The sequence below is a fragment of the Schistocerca cancellata genome, chromosome 3, assembly GCF_023864275.1.
Source record: "Schistocerca cancellata isolate TAMUIC-IGC-003103 chromosome 3, iqSchCanc2.1, whole genome shotgun sequence".
NCBI classification, from domain to species: Eukaryota; Metazoa; Arthropoda; class Insecta; order Orthoptera; family Acrididae; genus Schistocerca; species Schistocerca cancellata.
This window is the reverse complement of record NC_064628.1, coordinates 36,628,710-36,646,342: the sequence shown is the minus strand read 5'-3', so window position 1 is coordinate 36,646,342 and position 17,633 is coordinate 36,628,710. Positions and strand designations below refer to the sequence as shown.

Sequence of the window (17,633 nt, the reverse complement as noted above, 5' to 3'; positions counted from 1 at the left end):
GCTTTCCTGCTACTTGAACATTCAAATAATTTGTTTCTCAGCAGTCGCCATTGCCTGACATTACTCTCGTCAATCCCGTATTGCACACCTGCAACACAATTAGAACTTGGTTCCCCAAAAGAAATAACTGTGTGTCGTCGTGGTATTCAGTCCGGTGACTGGTTTGATGCAGCTCTCCATGATACTCTATCCTGTGCAAGCTTCTTCATCTCCCAGTACCTACTGCAACCTACATCCTTTTGAATCTGCTTAGTGTATTCATCTCTTGGTCTCCCTCTACAATTTTTACCCTCCACGTTGCCCTCCAATACTAAACTGGTGATCCCTTGATGCCTCAGAACATGTCCTACCAACCGATCCCCTCTTCTAGTCAAGTTGTGCCACAAATTTCTCTTCTCCCCAATTCTACTCAATACCTCCTCATTTGTTATGTGATCTACCCATCTAATCTTCAACGTTCTTCTGTAGCTCCACATTTCAAAAGCTTCTACTCTCTTCTTGTCCAAACTATGTATCATCCACGTTTCACTTCAATACATGGCTACACTCCATATAAATACTTTCAGAAATGACTTCCTGACACTTAAATCTATACTTCTATACTTAAAACTATACTTCTCTTCTTCAGAAACACTTTCCTTGCCATTGACAGTCTACATTTTATATCCTCTCTACTTCTACCATCATTAGTTATTTTGCTCCCCAAATAGCAAAACTCCTTTACTACTTTAATCGTTTCATTTCCTAATCTAATTCCCGCAGCATCACCCGATTTAATTCGACTACATTCCATTATCCTCATTTTGCTTTTGTTGATCATCTTATATCCTCCTTTCAAGACATTGTCCATTCCATTCAACTGCTCTTCCAGGTCCTTTGCTGTCTCTGACAGAATTACAATGTGATCGGCGAACCTCAAAGTTTTTATTTCTTCTCCATGGATTTTAATTCCTACTCCAAATTTTCTTTTGTTTCCTTTACTGCTTGCTCAATATAGAGATTGAATAACAAGGGGGATGGACTGCAACCCTGTCTCACTCCATTCCCAACCACTGCTTCCTTTTCATGCCCCTCGACTCTTATAACTGCCATCTGGTTTCTGTACAAATTGTAAATAGCCTTTCGCTCCCTGTTTTTCACCCTTGCCACCTTCAGAATTTGAAAGAGAGAGTTCCACTCAACATTGTCAAAAGCTTTCTCTAAGTCTACAAATGCTAGAAACGTAGGTTTGCCTTTCTTTAATCTATTTTCTAAGATAAGTCGTAGGGTCAGGATTGCCTCACGTGTTCCAATATTTCTACGGAATCCAAACTGATCTTCCCTGAGGTCAGCTTCTACCAGTTTCTCCATTCGTCTGTAAAGAATTAGTGTTAGTATTTTGCAACCATGACTTATTAAACTGATAGTTCAGTAAGTTTCACATCTGTCAACACCTGCTTTCTGTGGGATTGGAATTCTTCTTCAAGTATGAGGGTATTTTGCCTGTCTCATACATCTTGCTCACCAGATGGTAGAGTTTTGTCAGGACTGGCTCTCCCAAGGCCGTCAGAAGTTCTAATGGAATATTGTCTACTCCCGGAGCCTCATTTCAACTCAGGTCTTTCAGTGCTCTGTCAAACTCTTCCCGCAGTATCGTATCTCCCATTTCATCTTCATCTACATCCTCTTCCATTTCCATAATATTGTCCTCAAGTACATCACCCTTGTATAGCCCCTCTATATACTCCTTCCACCTTTCTGCTTTCCCTTCTTTGCTTAGAACTGGGTTTCCATCTGAGCTCTTGATATTCATGCAAGTGGTTCTCCCTTCTCCAAAGGTCTCTTTAATTTTCCTGTAGGCAGTATATCTTACCCCCTAGTGATATATGCCTCTATATCCTTACATTTGCCCTCTAGCCATTCTTGCTTAGACATTTTGCACTTCCTGTCGATCTATTTTTGAGATGTTTGTATTCCTTTTTGCCTACTTCATTTACTGAATTTTTGTATTTTCTCCTTTTGTCAATTAAATTCAATATATCTTCTGTTACTCAAGGATTTCTACTAGCCCTCGTCTTTTTACCTACCTGATACTCTGCTGCCTTCACTATTTCATCTCTCAAAGCTACCCATTCTTCTTCTACTGTATTTCTTGTCCCCATTCTTGTCAATCTTTCCCTGATGTTCTCCCTGAAACGCTGTACAACCTCTGGTTTATTCAGTTTATTCATGTCCCATCTCCTTAAATTCCCAGCTTTTTGCAGTTTCTTCAGTTTTAATCTGCAGTTCATGACCAATAGATTGTGGTCTGAGTCCACATCTGCCTCTGGAAATGTCTTACAATTTAAAACCTGGTCCCTAAATCTCTGCCTTACTATTACATAATCTATTTGAAACCTTCTAGTATCTCCAGGCCTCTTCCATGTATACAACCAACAAGTTCTTCACAAAATTCCACAAAGCAAAAGGTGCCGCTATGTGAAATCTTAATGAGCCCCAGCACATCAACTCATGCAACAACCCTAAAGCCTTGCGGATTGTTGGTATTTTTGTGTAAAGAAATTTATTTTTGTTGCTACGAATATTTGAAAGGCTGCTACATTCGAAGATGAACAATACAGAATTTCTATTTATTTCGTTGGATAATATATGAAAATGCAGTGGATGAAACTCGGGGTGGAGAAAATAGCTTTTCTTCTACTTTTTTTTTTTTTTTTTTTTTTTTTTTTTACTGACACAGGTTTTGGCGCCAGTATCCATCTTCATGCCTGAAAAGCATGCCTGTGTAGCACTACATATATTCGATGGCAGAAGTTAGTTGTGGCGGCACCTACCAACATTTTTCAGAACTTCCGCTTACTTTGAACTTGATTCTAAGCCGCAGGCAGTTTTTTGGATTACAAAAACCGGAAAAAAGTGAGTCTTTGATTTTTGTAAATACGGTAGTTCAGATACTGTGATTGTTTTTATTCTGTCAAAACATTTAGAACACAAAAAACCTGAACAAAGTGTTTCTGTTTGTTTTATATATCACGCCTATGGATATGCAAATAGTCAGCACCCTTCACTCCCTTGTGGCCCCAGTCAGAAGACATTTCAAACAGTCCTTTTCACAAAACGCACTGCGACTGTGTCAACTGGCAAATTCCTTACGAAAACACAAAACTCACTGGATGGTGTCATATTTCTTAGAAGCCTCTTCAGTAAACAAAATAGTACTCAACAACTACAATACAGAAACCTACAACGAGCAACCATGACAAAGAAACTGACAAGAAACTACAAAGAAGTGTAAGAAATAACTGTAACAATGAAAGTGAAAAGAAGTAACTGCAACAAAGAAAGTGACAGCAGCAGCAGCAGCAGCAGCAGCAGCAGCAGCAGCAGGAGATAAGTATTTAACATCCTGCTGACAACGAGCTCATTAGAGGCGAAGCACAAGTTCGGATTTGGGAAGGATGGGGAAGCAAATCAGTTGTACCCTTTGAAAGGAACCATCCTGGCATTTGCCTGAAACGACTGAGGGAAATCACGGAAAACCTAAATCAGGATGGCCGGAGAAAGGTTTGAAACTTCGTCTTCACATATGTGAGTCTATTGTGCTAACCACTGCGCTACCTTGCTCAGTAAAGTGATAAGAAATAAATGCAAAGAGACAATAGAAATAACCACTGTAACAAAGAAATTAGTAAGAGACAACTTCAGTGAAGACATAAATTACTGCTGAAAGTTTAAAAAAAAATGGTTTTTAAAAAGAAAACCTGTCCAACTTAAAAGCGGAAGCTCTCCTTTACAGAGAATATAGTACTACATGGTACTAATAAACAGAAAAAAAAAAAAATCTAAATTTTCTGGATTGGCATTTTTGAAAAAGAAATTCTTTCTGTAGATTATAAAAAAAATCAAAAGGCGACAGTAAAAGAAATTTGAGAGAGACCTCCAAACGGAGGATACCATTGCAATCATAAAGCAATTATCTTTCAAATAAAAAAAGCTCTAACAAAATATCTAGAACTGTTGCAGAAATACAGCATTTTAAAAAAATTTCCAAAATTCGCATCTTCAAAATGGTGTTCACTGTGTCACCTTTGGGGCTTGCATCTTGGGACAGGAAGTTTTTTGGAGAAAACAAAAAAATGTGTGTTTCTTACTTCCTCCTGAATTTTAACAGATGCTAAATTCAATAATATCCGAGACTATGAAGGTAATCCCTTTGCCTGAAGTGATACGAATTATGCCCACAGTTCCCAGTGGAAATAACTGTCTACGTCGAATGTATACAATGAAATGGAAACTATGATTCCGCATCTCAAGGAATAAATAATGTAAACATGAACAAAATGACAAAAACTGCTTGTTCTCATATAATATCAGCTGCTCTGAGCAGCAGGGCACTGAAAATAAACAAAAATAATCAAAATCATTGTCAAACTAATACCATGCCATTCCAAGAAATGAAAGTTTCTGGAAATCTAAGGTTAAGTAACAGTATCCTGTGATGGCAATGTGTATGCATTAGCGTGCTTCTATAATCTTTTTCTTGTACGAAAAATATTTTAATAGTAGGAAATACATTCCAAGATGCTAAATATTAATATGCATTGTCCAAGTAGTCTTCATTCCGTGTCATTCATTTCCCTACTCAATTTACTATTGAAACTGTCCTCTCAATTAAACAAAAATAATGTAGCACGATTCTTAGGATGAACAAATACTCACCTCCACATTTCACCATCATGGAAAACAATGCAATCATAAGCTGGACCAACATCATTGTATTTTTTATCAAGTGACGTCAATACATCCACCCTTGCTTCAAAGTCCTCTTTCTGCAATTTATCTGCTGTAGACAAATTTGATGTATTTTTTGCTTCAAATTCCTAGAAGTGTCCATAACAACAAATAATTTAATTAGAGGTCCAACATTTCTCTGTGCTTCACTCCACATTAACAATGAATATTGAAAAAAAACAATACCTGTAGTTCCCTTGTTGCTTTTGACACAGCAGCCTTATGTCCGTGATCCCAAAGATTTTCTTTCCGCTCTTTCTCTATCCGTTCTCTTAGTTTGGAAGGATACAGATCGAAAGCATTTTTAATTCCTATATGATAATCACCACTTGGGTTTTTCCAAGCTGATGGAATCTAGAAAGAATTTTTATTTTTGAAGAGGTATGCAATACAGGTCACTTAGGGAATACATTATCTTACTGAGAGAGAATGGAGATAAATATACAAACATAAATCTCAGAGAATGTGTTAGACAATTAACAGGACCTTGACCAGAAAAATCCACAAATGCTCACAAAACATTTTTCATAAGGTAATGGCAGTACCCAAGCAGTACCATATGGCAGAAATATGGGAAAGTAAACAGATCATACATGAGAAAAGTGGTTGTGAAGATTAAATTTTTAAGGTGTGTAGCAGTGACTATGATTGATTGTTATCTGCACTTTATCATTTCTTGAGTACCTGTATCATTTAAAGTTTAATAAAATATCATAAATCCGATTTTTCATAGATTAAAATTTTGATCACAGGATAATACCATAACCTACAAAACATTTAGTAGTTGTGTCCCTAAATAATTTCAGACTGAACAAAGAAAATCATCCACATCACAGTTGCTTCTACAAGTCTTAAAACACATCATCATTTTGTAACTTTTTTGGATGTGTAACTGAATACCATCAAATTAAACACAATGGGAAGCTTGAGGAAATACAATAACTATAGATCAAGTGCTAGCATAACTTAGGCACAAATTAGAATTTCTTGACATTACTGCAACCAGTCAGCTTTTGTTTTGTTTTTAAATTTTTAGTATCACATTACTGGTTTCAAACTGCCCAGCAATTTATCATCAGATGGTACATAATTATTGATTGTCTGCAGCAGTGTGGGCGTTCGATACCGTTCCCCACAGTTGTTTAATGAAAGACAACAGAACACAGCATGTCATTCTCAATGGAGAGAAGTCTTCCGAAGTAAGAGTGATTTCAGGTGTGTCGCAGGGGAGTGTCATAGGACCGCTGCTATTCGCAATATATATAAATGACCTTGTTGATAACATTGGAAGTTCAGTGAGCCTATTTTTGGATGATGCTGTAATATATCAAGAGGTGTAACAATGGAAAATTGTACTGAAATGCAGGAGGATCTACAACGAATTGATGCATGGTGCAGGGAATGGCAATTGAATCTCAATGTAGACAAGTGTAATGTGCTGCGAATACACAGAAAGAAAGATCCTTTATCATTTAGCTACAATATAGCAGATCAGCAACAGGAAGCAGTTAATTCCATAAATTATCTGGAAGTAGGCATTAGGAGTGATTTAAAATGGAATGACCACATAAAATTAATCGTCGGTAAAGCAGATGCCAGACAGATTCATTGGAAGAATTCTAAGGAAATGCAGTCCAAAAACAAAGGAGGTGGGTTACAATACACTTGTTCGCCCACTGCTTGAATACTGCTCACCGGCGTAGGATCCGTACCAGACAGGGTGGATAGAAGATATAGAGAAGATCCAACGGAGAGCAGCGCGCTTCGTTACAGGTTCATTTAGTAATCGCAAAAGCGTTACGGAGATGATAGATGAACACCAGTGGAAGACTCTGCAATAGAGACGCTCATTAGCTCGGTACGAGCTTTTGTTGAAGTTTCGAGAACATACCTTCATCGAGGAGTCAAGCAGTATATTGCTCCCCCCTACGTATATCTCGCGAAGAGACAATGAGGATAAAATCGGAGAGATTAGAGCCCACACGGAGGCATACCGACAATCTTTCTTTCCACGAACAATACGAGACTGGAACAGAAGGGAGAACTGATAGAGGTACTTGAAGTACCCTCCGCCACACACAGTCAGGTGTGTTTGCGGAGTATGGATGTAGATGTAGATGGGCCACATGACCCCAGGACCCAACCCAACCGCTGATTAGTGAACACAGGGTTGTCGTAGCAAGATTGAATATTGTAATCCCCAAATCCTCAAAAAATAAATGAAAAATATACCTATTCAAAAAAGCAAATAAAAATTCACTTGACACCTTCCTGAGCAATAATCTTCACTCGTTCCAAGTTAATAATATAAGTGTACACCAGATGTGGCTTAAATTAAAAGAAATAGTATTGGCAGCAATTGAGAGATTTATGCCAAATAAATTAACGAACGTGGGAGCTGATCCTCCTTGGTACACAAAATGGGTAAGAACACTGTTGCAGAAACAACAAAACAAACATGCCAAATTTAAACAGACGCAAAATCCCCAAGATTGGCGATCTTTTACAGAAGCTCGAAATTTAGCGCGGACTTCAATGCGAGATGCTTATAACAGTTTTCACAACTAAACTGTCTCGAAAGCTGGCAGAAAATCCAAATAGATTCTGGTCGTATGTGAAGTATGTTAGCGGCAAGAAACAATCAATGTCTTCTCTGCACGATATCAATGGAGATACGATCGAAGACAGTGCTGCCAAAGCAGAGTTACTAAACACAGCCTTCCGAAATGCCTTCACAAAAGAAGACAAAGTAAATATTTCTGAATTCGAATCGAGAACAGCTGCCAACATGAGTAACGTAGAAGTAAATATCCTCAGAGTAATGAAGAAACTTAAATCACTTAATAAAAGCAAGTCTTCTGGTCCATACTGTATACCAATTAAGTTCCTTTCAGAGTATGCTGATGCATTAGCTCCATACTTAACAATCATATACCATTCGCTCGGCGAAAGATCCGTACCCGAAGACTGGGAAGTTGCACAGGTCACACCAATATTCAAGAAAAGTAGTAGGAGTAATCCACTACATTATAGGCCCTTCTCATTAACGTCAATATGCAGCAGGATTTTGGAACATATACTGTGTTCGAACAGTATGAATTACCTCGAAAAAAATGGTCTATTGACACACAGTCAACATGGGTTAGGAAAACATCGTTCCTGTGAAACGCAACTAGCTCTTTATTCACATGAAGTGTTGAGTGCTATTGACAAGGGTTTCAAATCGATTCCGTATTTCTGGATTTCTGGAAGGCTTGACACTGTACCACACAAGCGGCTCGTAGTGAAATTGCGTGCTTGTGGAATACCATCTCAGTTATGTGACTGGATTTGCGATTTCCTGTCAGAGAGGTCAGAGTTCATAGTAATTGAGAGAAAGTCATCAAGTAAAACAGAAGTGGCGTCCCCCAAGGTAATGTTATAGGCCCTTTGCTGTTCCTTATCTATATAAACGATTTGGGAGACAATCTGAGAAGCCATCTTCAGTTGTTTGCAGATGACGCTGTAGATTATCAACTAACAAAGTCATCAGAAGATCAAAACAAACTGCAAAACGACTTAGAAAAGATATCTGAATAGTGCGAAAAGTGGTAGTTGACCCTAAATAACGAAAAGTGTGAGGTCATCCACACGAATGTTGAAAGGAATTCGTTAAACTTCGGTTACACGAAAAATCATTCTAATCTAAAAGCCGTAAATTCAACTAGATACCTACATATTACAATTACCAACAACTTAAATTGGAAAGAACATACAGAAAATGTTGTGGGGAAGGCTAACCAAAGACTGCGTTTTATTGGCACGACACTCAGAAAATGTAACAGACCTACTAAGGAGACTGCCTACACTATGCTTGTCTGTCCTCTTATAGACTACTGCTGCGCAGTGTGGGATCCTTACCAGAGTAAATCGAAAAAGTTCAAAGAAAGACAGCATGTTTTGTATTATCACGAAATACGGGAGAGAATGTCACAGAAATGATACAGAATTTGGGCTGGACATCACTAAAAGAAAGGTGTTTTTTGTTGCGACGGAATCTTCTCACAAAATTTCAATCACCAACTTTCTCCTCCAAATGCAAAAATATTTTGTTAACCCCAACCTACACAGGGAGGAATGATCACCATGATAAAATAAGGGAAATCAGAGCTCGTACGGAAAGATATAGGTGTTCATTCTTTCCGTGCGCTATATGAGATTGGAATAATAGAGAATTGTGAAGGTGGTTCAATGGACCCTCTGCCAGCACTTAAATGTGATTTGCAGAGTATCCATGTAGTTTTAGATGTAGATACGTTCCAGCAGCTTACAAAGAACATTGGTGAGGCTGATGGGCCGATAGCTGACAGCTATCCACATCAAGTGGGTTTTTACCAGGTTTGAGCACCGGAATGATGGTTCTCTCCTGCCATTGTGAGGGAAAGACGCCATCACACCAGATCTGGATGAAGATGATGAGGAGATGACGCTTGTAGTCAGATAGTAGATGTTTAATCATGTGACTGTGGATCCAATCTCTGACCAGATCCAATCTGGCCCAGGAGCTGTGTCGGCGCAATCTGCAAGGGCACTGAAAAGCTCCCACTCTGTAAATGGAGCATTATAGCATTCGCTGTTGCACGTAGTGAATGAGAGGATGTTCCCTTCCAGCCGCCGTTTGACGGTGCGAATGGAGGAAGGGTAATTCTTCGACGCAGACGCTCGAGCAAAGTGCTCGGCAATCGCGTTTGTGTCAGTAGATAACACGTCATTTATGTTAATGCCGGGAACATCTGTTGGGGTCTGGTATGTGCCGTATATGCCGATATAGAGCTTGCTGACGCTCCTTAATTACTTCAGCGACTTACGGCGACCACAGAGGGACTGCCTTGAGCTGGGGAGCACCCCAAAAAGCAAAGGATCATGTTTTCTGCCACAGAAACAATTGTAGTCACCAGTTCAACCATCAAATCAATGTTACCATATGGAGGAGACTCAACAGCGACAGCTACGGTGAAAGTTTCCCAGTCCGCCTTGTTTAAAGCCCATCTGGTCAGGTGTCCGTGGGCCCCACGCCAGGGCAGTGGCAGAAAGATGGGGGAAGTGGTCACTACCACACAGGTCGCATGTGGTCTCCAGTGGATAGATGGGAGATGTCCTGGGCTGCAAATTGATAACTCAATGGCCAAGCAGCTACCATGAGCCACACTGAAATGTGTGGCAGCCCCAGTATTTAAGAGGCAGAGTTCGAACTGAGACAGTAAGGTTTCAACACCTCTGCCTCGGCCAGTACACACGGTGCCACCCCATAAGGGGTTACAGGTATTAAAATCTCACAAAAGTAGGAAAGGTTTATGGAGTTTATCAATCAGTGCAGTTAATACATTCAAAGATACTGCACCATCTGGAGGAAGATACACATTGCAGACAGTTATTTCCTGTGTCGTCTGTATTCTGGCAGCCACAGCCTCAAGAGGGGTTTGAAGGGGTACAGCCGTGGACGGCACGGGTCTGCATTGCCGGGAACCAGTTTTCCTGGAAGGCAATGCAAAAAGCAAGTGTGAAGCTTAACAGTTACCATAGCTCAGCCAGGCAATGGAAAAACCGCCGCAATTCCACTGGAGGATGACGTCATCGTGAGACTGGGAAGGCATGGAACATGCACTGAGGCAGTTTACACCTCTGGGTCACTTTGCAGCCACTGACTTTTTGCCTGAGCAGTCTATATCCATTGTGTCTGAGGGTCTGGCGAGACCTAGGTCCTCAGCGGATGCTAGGATCTCCACCTCAACCGTAGACGCAGAGCTTGTAGGTAGCGATGGTGTGGGAGCCACTGCAATTCCCTTGGTCTTGGCAACCTTCTTTTTGGATTTCTCTCGCTGTTCCTTGGGCCTCCCTGGCTGGGAGGACTTCACTGATTCAGTCTCCGGGACTGAGGACAAGCGTGAAGCCCTACGACCAACATCTTTTGGGCTCTTCAGCCACTGGCGGGCGTCATCTATCCCACTAGCAGAAACTGGGAATTGAGTGACACAAGACACCCCTTCCTAGCGAGAGGAGCCGACTAAGACTTATGCTTCTCTGGCTCAGAGATGGGGACTCGTATCCCTGATGGTTGGGGGCGTGTTGCTCCCTAAGTAGGTGGTGTGGAAGCAGCAGGGAGGGAAGTGCCCCCCACCTTCAAGGGGACAGGTGTAGTCTTCCGGTTCTGAGAGGAGCAGGAAAGTGAGGAACTGATGGGGCAACAACTGTTCTAGTAGCGGCAGCATAAGAGGACATCATAGCCACAGGATGTAGGTGCTCACGTTTTCTCTTAGCCTCAGTGTAGGACAGTTGGTCCAGGGTCTTACATTCCATGATTTTCTTTTTCTGTTAAATCCTGCAGTCTGGCAAGCAAGGTGAATTATGTTCTCTGTAGTTGACACAGATGGGAGGCGGGGCATGGGATGTGATGGACATTCACAATCCCGACATCTGTCGCTGGAAGTACAGCGGGAAGACAATATGGCCGAACTTCCAGAACTTAAAGCACTGCATTGGGGGAGGGGTATATGGCTTGACGTCACAGCAGTAGACCATCACCTTGACTTTCTCGGGCATGTGTCACCCTCAAAGTCCAAGATGAAGGCACCAGTGGCAACCTGATTATCCCTCGGATCTCGACAGACGTGCCAGATGGCATGAACACACTGCCGCTTTAAATTGGCACGCAGCTAGTCGTCAAACCGCAAAAGAAGGTCCCTGTGGAATATGAAACCCTGGACCATATTTAAGCTCTTATGGTGGGGTGTGATGGTAACAGAAACACCCCCCCAACTTGTCACAAGCAAGTAATGTCCATGACTGGGTAGAGGATGTTGCTTTTAAAAGACTGACCCAGAGCACATTTTGGACAAGCCCATCACCTCCCCAAACTTGTCCTCCAAATGCTCCACTAAATACTGAGGTTTCAGGGACATAAGATTCCTCATCAACTCTCACACATAGGAGGTAACAGGGCAAATAAGCTTCACTGGCATCCTTGGCCTGGCGTTCCTCCCATGGTGTGGCCAGGGAGGGGAACGATTTGGGGTCATATTTCTTCGCACTGAAGTAAGACTTTGCCCACTTAGAGACTGCCGGCAGCGGACCACCAGCAAGAGATGATGTACTACGCTTCATGGCATGTCATCCGCCCTGATGGCACTCACTCCGACCAGTGGTCTTCCCCACGGGTACCACCCAGCCTCAGCAAGGGCCACCTGGCAGGATAGCCATTGCCGGGAACGCCGATGCCCAGGGAGATGGGCATGAACTTCATGGCATACTTTTCTCGCTTTGTGATAGATGGCGCTGTAATAGTCACAGACATATGGCTCACAATTTTAGACAACAGTTGGTAACAGGTAGGGTTTTTAAATTAAAATACAGAACATAGTTACATTTGAACATTTTATTTCGGTTGTTCCAATGTGCTACATGTACCTTTGTGAACTTCTCATTTCTGAGAACGCATGCTGTTACAGCGCGATTACCTGTAAATACCACATTAATAAAATAAATGCTCAAAATGATGTCCGTGAACCTCACTGCATTTGGCAATAAGTGTAACGACATTCCTTTCAACAGTGAGTAGTTCGCCTTCCATAATGTTCGCACTTTTTTTTTTTTTGTTATGGTTTTAGGGCGCAAAACTGCTACGGTCATTAGCGCCCAGTCTGTGACTTAGGAAAAGGCAGAAATGGGAACGAAACTCAAAAAATTGGAGAAACTAAAAACAGAAGGAAAGCTTAAAAAAACACTATAGAAGGGGGTTTGTTGTCCCCAAAAAAGAGCTTCAAATGACTCACGTCATCCCACTGGCACTAATAAACTCGAGAACGCGATCGGCTGAGCGCGTGTCATCTGCTAAAATGGAAGCTATATCAGGCGACAGCTGTAGACGGACGCGTAACGGAGTAAAATAGGGGCACTCAAGTAAAAGGTGTCTTACCATCCACAGCTGAGAGCAGTGGGGACAGAGTGGGGAAAGATCACCACTTAAAAGATGTCGATGGCTAAAAAGACAGTGCCCTATCCGGAGTCTAGTTAAAATTACCTCCTCCCGAAGACGCGTTCGGGAGGAAGAGGTCCAAGCACAGGGAAGAGCTTTCATGTCCCGCAATTTATTATTGGGAAGCATTGACCAATGTGTGTGCCATAAAAGAGTAACACGACATAAAACACTCTGTAGATTGGCGAAGGGAATCGTGCGAATAGCTGGCTGAAGAAGAGAGACTGCAGCCTTGGCCGCTATATCGGCCGCCTCATTTCCACAGATACCAACATGTCCTGGGATCCAGAGGAACGCCACAGAGATGCCCCCTAAGTGGAGCAAGTGGAGGCAGTCCTGAATCCGGTGGACCAGAGGGTGGACAGGGTACAGAACTTGGAGACTGGGGAGAGAGCTGAGAGAATCTGAACAGATAACATACTGTATCCGCTGATGGAGACAGATGTAGTGGACAGCCTGGAGAACAGCGTAAAGCTCCGCAGTATAAACCGAACACTGGTCGGGAAGCCGAAAACTATTTGGGGTGTCGCCAACAATATAGGCACTCCCTACACCTAACGATGTTTTCGAGCATCAGTGTAAATAAATGTGGCTTCCTTCATTTGTGCACATAGAGGAGCAAATGCCCGACGATAAACAAGTGAAGGATTACCATCCTTGGTAAATTGACGAAGGTCACGGAGCAGGCAGATCCGGGGACGGAGCCAAGGCGGTGCTGTACCCCAAGTTGTCAAGAAGGTTTTAAGAAAGCGGAAGGAAAGAGAATGGAGCAGTTGACGGAAGCGGACTCCCGGTGGTAGTAGGGAGGAAGGGCGGCCTGCATACCCTAAGCCCAAGGAGGCGTCGAAAAAATGTCATGGGCTGGATTAGCAGGCATGGAAGACAGATGGCTAGCATAACGACTCAGAAGGACTGCTCGCCGATTGGACAGCAGAGGTTCAGCAGTCTCAGCATAAAGGCTTTCCATAGAGCTGGTGTAAAAAGCTCCAGACACTAAACGTAATCCACGGTAGTGGATAGAGTCGAGACGCCGAAGAATAGACGGCTGAGCAGAGGAGTAAACTATGCTTCCATAATCCAATTTCGAGTGCACTATGGCGCGATAGAGGCGGAGAAGGACCACTTGGTCCGCTCCCCAGGAGGTACCATTTAGGACGCAGAGGGTGTTTAGGGATTGCAGACAGCGAGCCGAAAGATAGGAAATGTGGGAGGACCAGCACAGTATTCTGTCAAACATAAGACCCAAGAATTTAGCGACGTCCGAAAACGGAAGGTTGACGGATCCTAGATGTAAGGAAGGTGGAAGAAACTCCGTACGACGCCAAAAATTAACACAAACGGTCTTACTGGAAGAAAAGCGGAAGCCTGTTGCGATGCTCCAAGAGTGGAGGCGATCGAGACATCCTTGAAGATGTCGTTCAAGAAGGTTGGTCCGTTGAGAGCTATAGTAGATCGCAAAATCGTCCACAAAGAGGGAGCCCGAGACATCGGGAAGGAGACAGTCCATAATTGGATTTATGGCGATGGCAAACAGTACAACACTCAGCACGGAGCCCTGGGGTACCCCGTTTTCTTGGGAGAAAGTACGGGAGAGAGTAGTGTTCACCCGCACCCTAAATGTGCGCTCTGCCATAAATTCGCGAAGAAAAAGGGGCAGCCGACCTCGAAAGCCCCAAGAGGACAGTGTGCGGAGGATGCCTGTCCTCCAACAGGTATCGTATGCTCTCTCCAGATCAAAAAATATTGCTACCGTTTGGCGTTTCCGGAGAAAATTGTTCATGATATAAGTGGAGAGAGCAACAAGATGGTCAACTGCAGAACGATGCTTTCGGAAACCGCATTGTGCAGGTGTTAAAAGACTGCGGGACTCCAGCCACCATGCTAAATGGCAATTCACCATACCCTCCAAAACTTTACATACACTACTCGTGAGAGAGATGGGACGATAGCTAGAGGGGAGATGTTTGTCCTTTCCAGGTTTCGGAACAGGAACGACGATAGCTTCCCGCCATCGTCTGGGAAAAGTACTGTCGGTCCAAATTCAATTATAAAGGCGAAGAAGGTAACACAGACTATGGGTTGATAAATGCAGAAACATTTGGATGTGAATACCATCCGGTCCTGGGGCAGAGGAGCGAGAAGAAGAGAGTGCACGTAGGAGTTCCCGCATGGAGAAAACAGTATTATAGCTTTTGCGATTTTGAGAGGAGAAAGCAAAAGGTTGCACTTCCGCTGCATGTTTCTTCAGGAGAGACGCTGGCGGGTAATTTGAAGAGCTCGAAATCTCACCAAAGTGTTGACCCAATGAGTCAGAAATTGCGACGGGGTCCACTAACGTATCATGCGCAACAGTGAGCCCAAAGACCGGGGAGAAACTAAGCGCGCCAGATAACCATCGAATCCGACTCCAAACTTCCGAGGAGGGAGTGAAAGTGTTAAATGAGCTAGTAAAGAAGGCCCAGTTTGCGTTCTTGCTATCGCTGATGACGCGACGGCATCGCGCACGGAACTGCTTATAGCGGATACAGTTGGCCAAAGTAGGATGGTGGCGGAAAATGCGAAGAGCACGTCGCCGCTCACGTAGTGCGCCACGGCATGCCTCGTTCCACCAAGGAACTGGGGGGCGCCGGGGCAATTCGGAGGTGCGTGGTATTGAACGTTCCGCAGCTGTAAGAATAACGTCTGTAATATGTGTGACTTCATCGTCGACGCTAGGAAAGTGACGGTCATCGAATGTTGCTAGAGACGAAAAGAGTATCCAATCGGCTTGGGCAAACTTCCAGCATTGCGGGCGCATATACGGCAGTTGAGGCTGCAGTCTAAGGACACATGGAAAGTGGTCACTCGAGTGTATATCACCAAGGGCGAACCATTCAAAGCGCCGAGCTAGCGGAACAGTATCGACCAAAAGGTCCAAATGAGAGAAATTTTTCGTGGAGGCAGACAAAAATGTAGGGTCCCCAGTGTTGAGGCAAACAAGATCCACTTGGTGGAAGACGTCTATCAATAGTGAGCCACGCGGACAAGGATGTGGAGATCCCCAAAGCAGGTGGTGAGCATTGAAGTCTCCAACCAGCAGATAGGGGGGTGGAAGCTGACCAAGAAGATGAAGGAGATCAGTTTGTACTGCACACATTCCATCGTCCACACCAAAGGCACAAAGAGAGAAGGTGTATCCAGAAAGGGAAAGACGGACAGTGACAGCTTGGAAGGAAGTGTTCAAGGGGATTGGGTGATAATGGAGAGTATCATGGAGAAGAATCATAAGTCCTCCATGTGCTGGAGTGCCTTCAACAGAGGGGAGATCAAATCGGCTGGACTGAAAATGGGGGAGAACAAAGGGGGACGCAGCTTTGTTTCCTGAAGACAGAAGATGACCGGCGAGTAGGATCGTAAGAGGATCGATAATTCATCCCGATTGGCTCGAATGCCGCGGATATTCCAGTGGATAATGGACATAGGGTGAACAGAAAATGGAAGAATGTGACCAAGGTTGCCGTCAACTCAACGACTGCTCAGAGCTTGCGACCGACAGCATGGAACAGCATTCAGCCGAAGGCAGAAGATCCTGAACCATAGGTTGTTCAGGAGCAGCTCCTGCCACCAGCGATCGGCCGGTTGATCGGCTGCCAGCAGTGCGCCTCGGCGACACAGAAGACGGCCAAGGGCGGTTACGGCCAGGTGGTGCTGTAGATGAGACACACCTTGGTGGAGAAGGAGAGGAACTGGGTTTCTCATTAGCCTTCTTGGAAACATGATGATGATGATGATGTTTGGTTTGTGGGGCGCTCAACTGCGTGGTTATTAGCGCCCATACAATTTCCCAACTTTTTTGCTCAGTCCAATTTCGCCACTTTCCTGGATGATGATGAAATGATGAGGACAACACAAACACCCAATTGGAAACATGATGTTTAGATGAAGGAGGAACCGATGGTTGTGAAGTTGGGGTACATAAAAAATCTTCACGAGTATGCTCTTTTTTTGGAAGTCTTGGTGTCTGACTTTTGAGCTCGAGATTTAGCAGAACCCGATGAAGGGTGAGCCATAGAATGAGCAGGCGAAAGTGGGGAGGTTGAACAGGCGATCTCTGCGCTGGCCGATCTGACAACCGTGGCACTAAAGATGAAATCACAAGTCTGCGTGGCCGCCTCCTTTGTTGGTCGAGGAGAGGCAAGGACAGTGCTGCATTTTCCTGTCTGAGGCACAGTGGACTTTCTACTGGCGAATAATTTTCGAGCAGCAAAGGTCGACACCTTTTCCTTCACTCTGATTTCCTGAATTAGCTTTCCGTCTTAAAAAAATGGGGCAATCTCGAGAGGAAGCAGCGTGGTCATCCATACAGTTGATGCAACGAGGGGATGGAGGTGGACAAGCACCCTCATGGGCATCCTTGCCACACGTAACACATTTGGCCGGATTGGAACAGGACTGGCTGGTGTGATTGAACCGCTGACACCGATAGTCTCATAGCCCGCTTTGATTTTCGATGGGAGTTGAACTTTGTCAAATGTCAAGAAGACAGTTAGGGTTGGAATGATGTTCGTGTCAACCGTTTTCATGACTCTATGAACAGCCGTTACGCCCTGGTCAGACAGGTAGTGTTGAATTTTCTCGTCGGACAATCTGTCGAGGGAGCGTGTATAAATGACCCCACGTGAGGAATTTAAAGTGTGGTGCGCTTCCACCCGGAGAGGGAAGGTGTTTAGCAGTGAAGTACGCAGCAATTTTTGTGCCTGGAGGGCACTGACTGTTTCTAACAACAAGGAGCCATTTAGTAATCTGGAACAAGACTTTACAGGACCTGCAATTGCGTCAACACCTTTCTGAATAAAGAAAGGGTTGACCATGG

General features: G+C 43.6%; 1 protein-coding gene across 2 annotated transcripts in view; it reads right to left on the bottom strand.

The window, feature by feature from the left end:
- The window catches only part of LOC126176858 (tripeptidyl-peptidase 2), a 347,489-nt gene that overhangs the window by 280,945 nt on the left and 48,911 nt on the right, over positions 1-17,633 (bottom strand). For both annotated transcript variants that reach the window (XM_049924044.1, XM_049924045.1), the window contains exons 3-4: positions 4,957-5,124; positions 4,699-4,859 (exon numbers count right to left, since the gene is read on the bottom strand). In XM_049924044.1, coding sequence (XP_049780001.1) covers positions 4,699-4,859; positions 4,957-5,124 — 329 coding nt within the window. The remainder of the gene's footprint in view (positions 1-4,698; positions 4,860-4,956; positions 5,125-17,633) is intronic.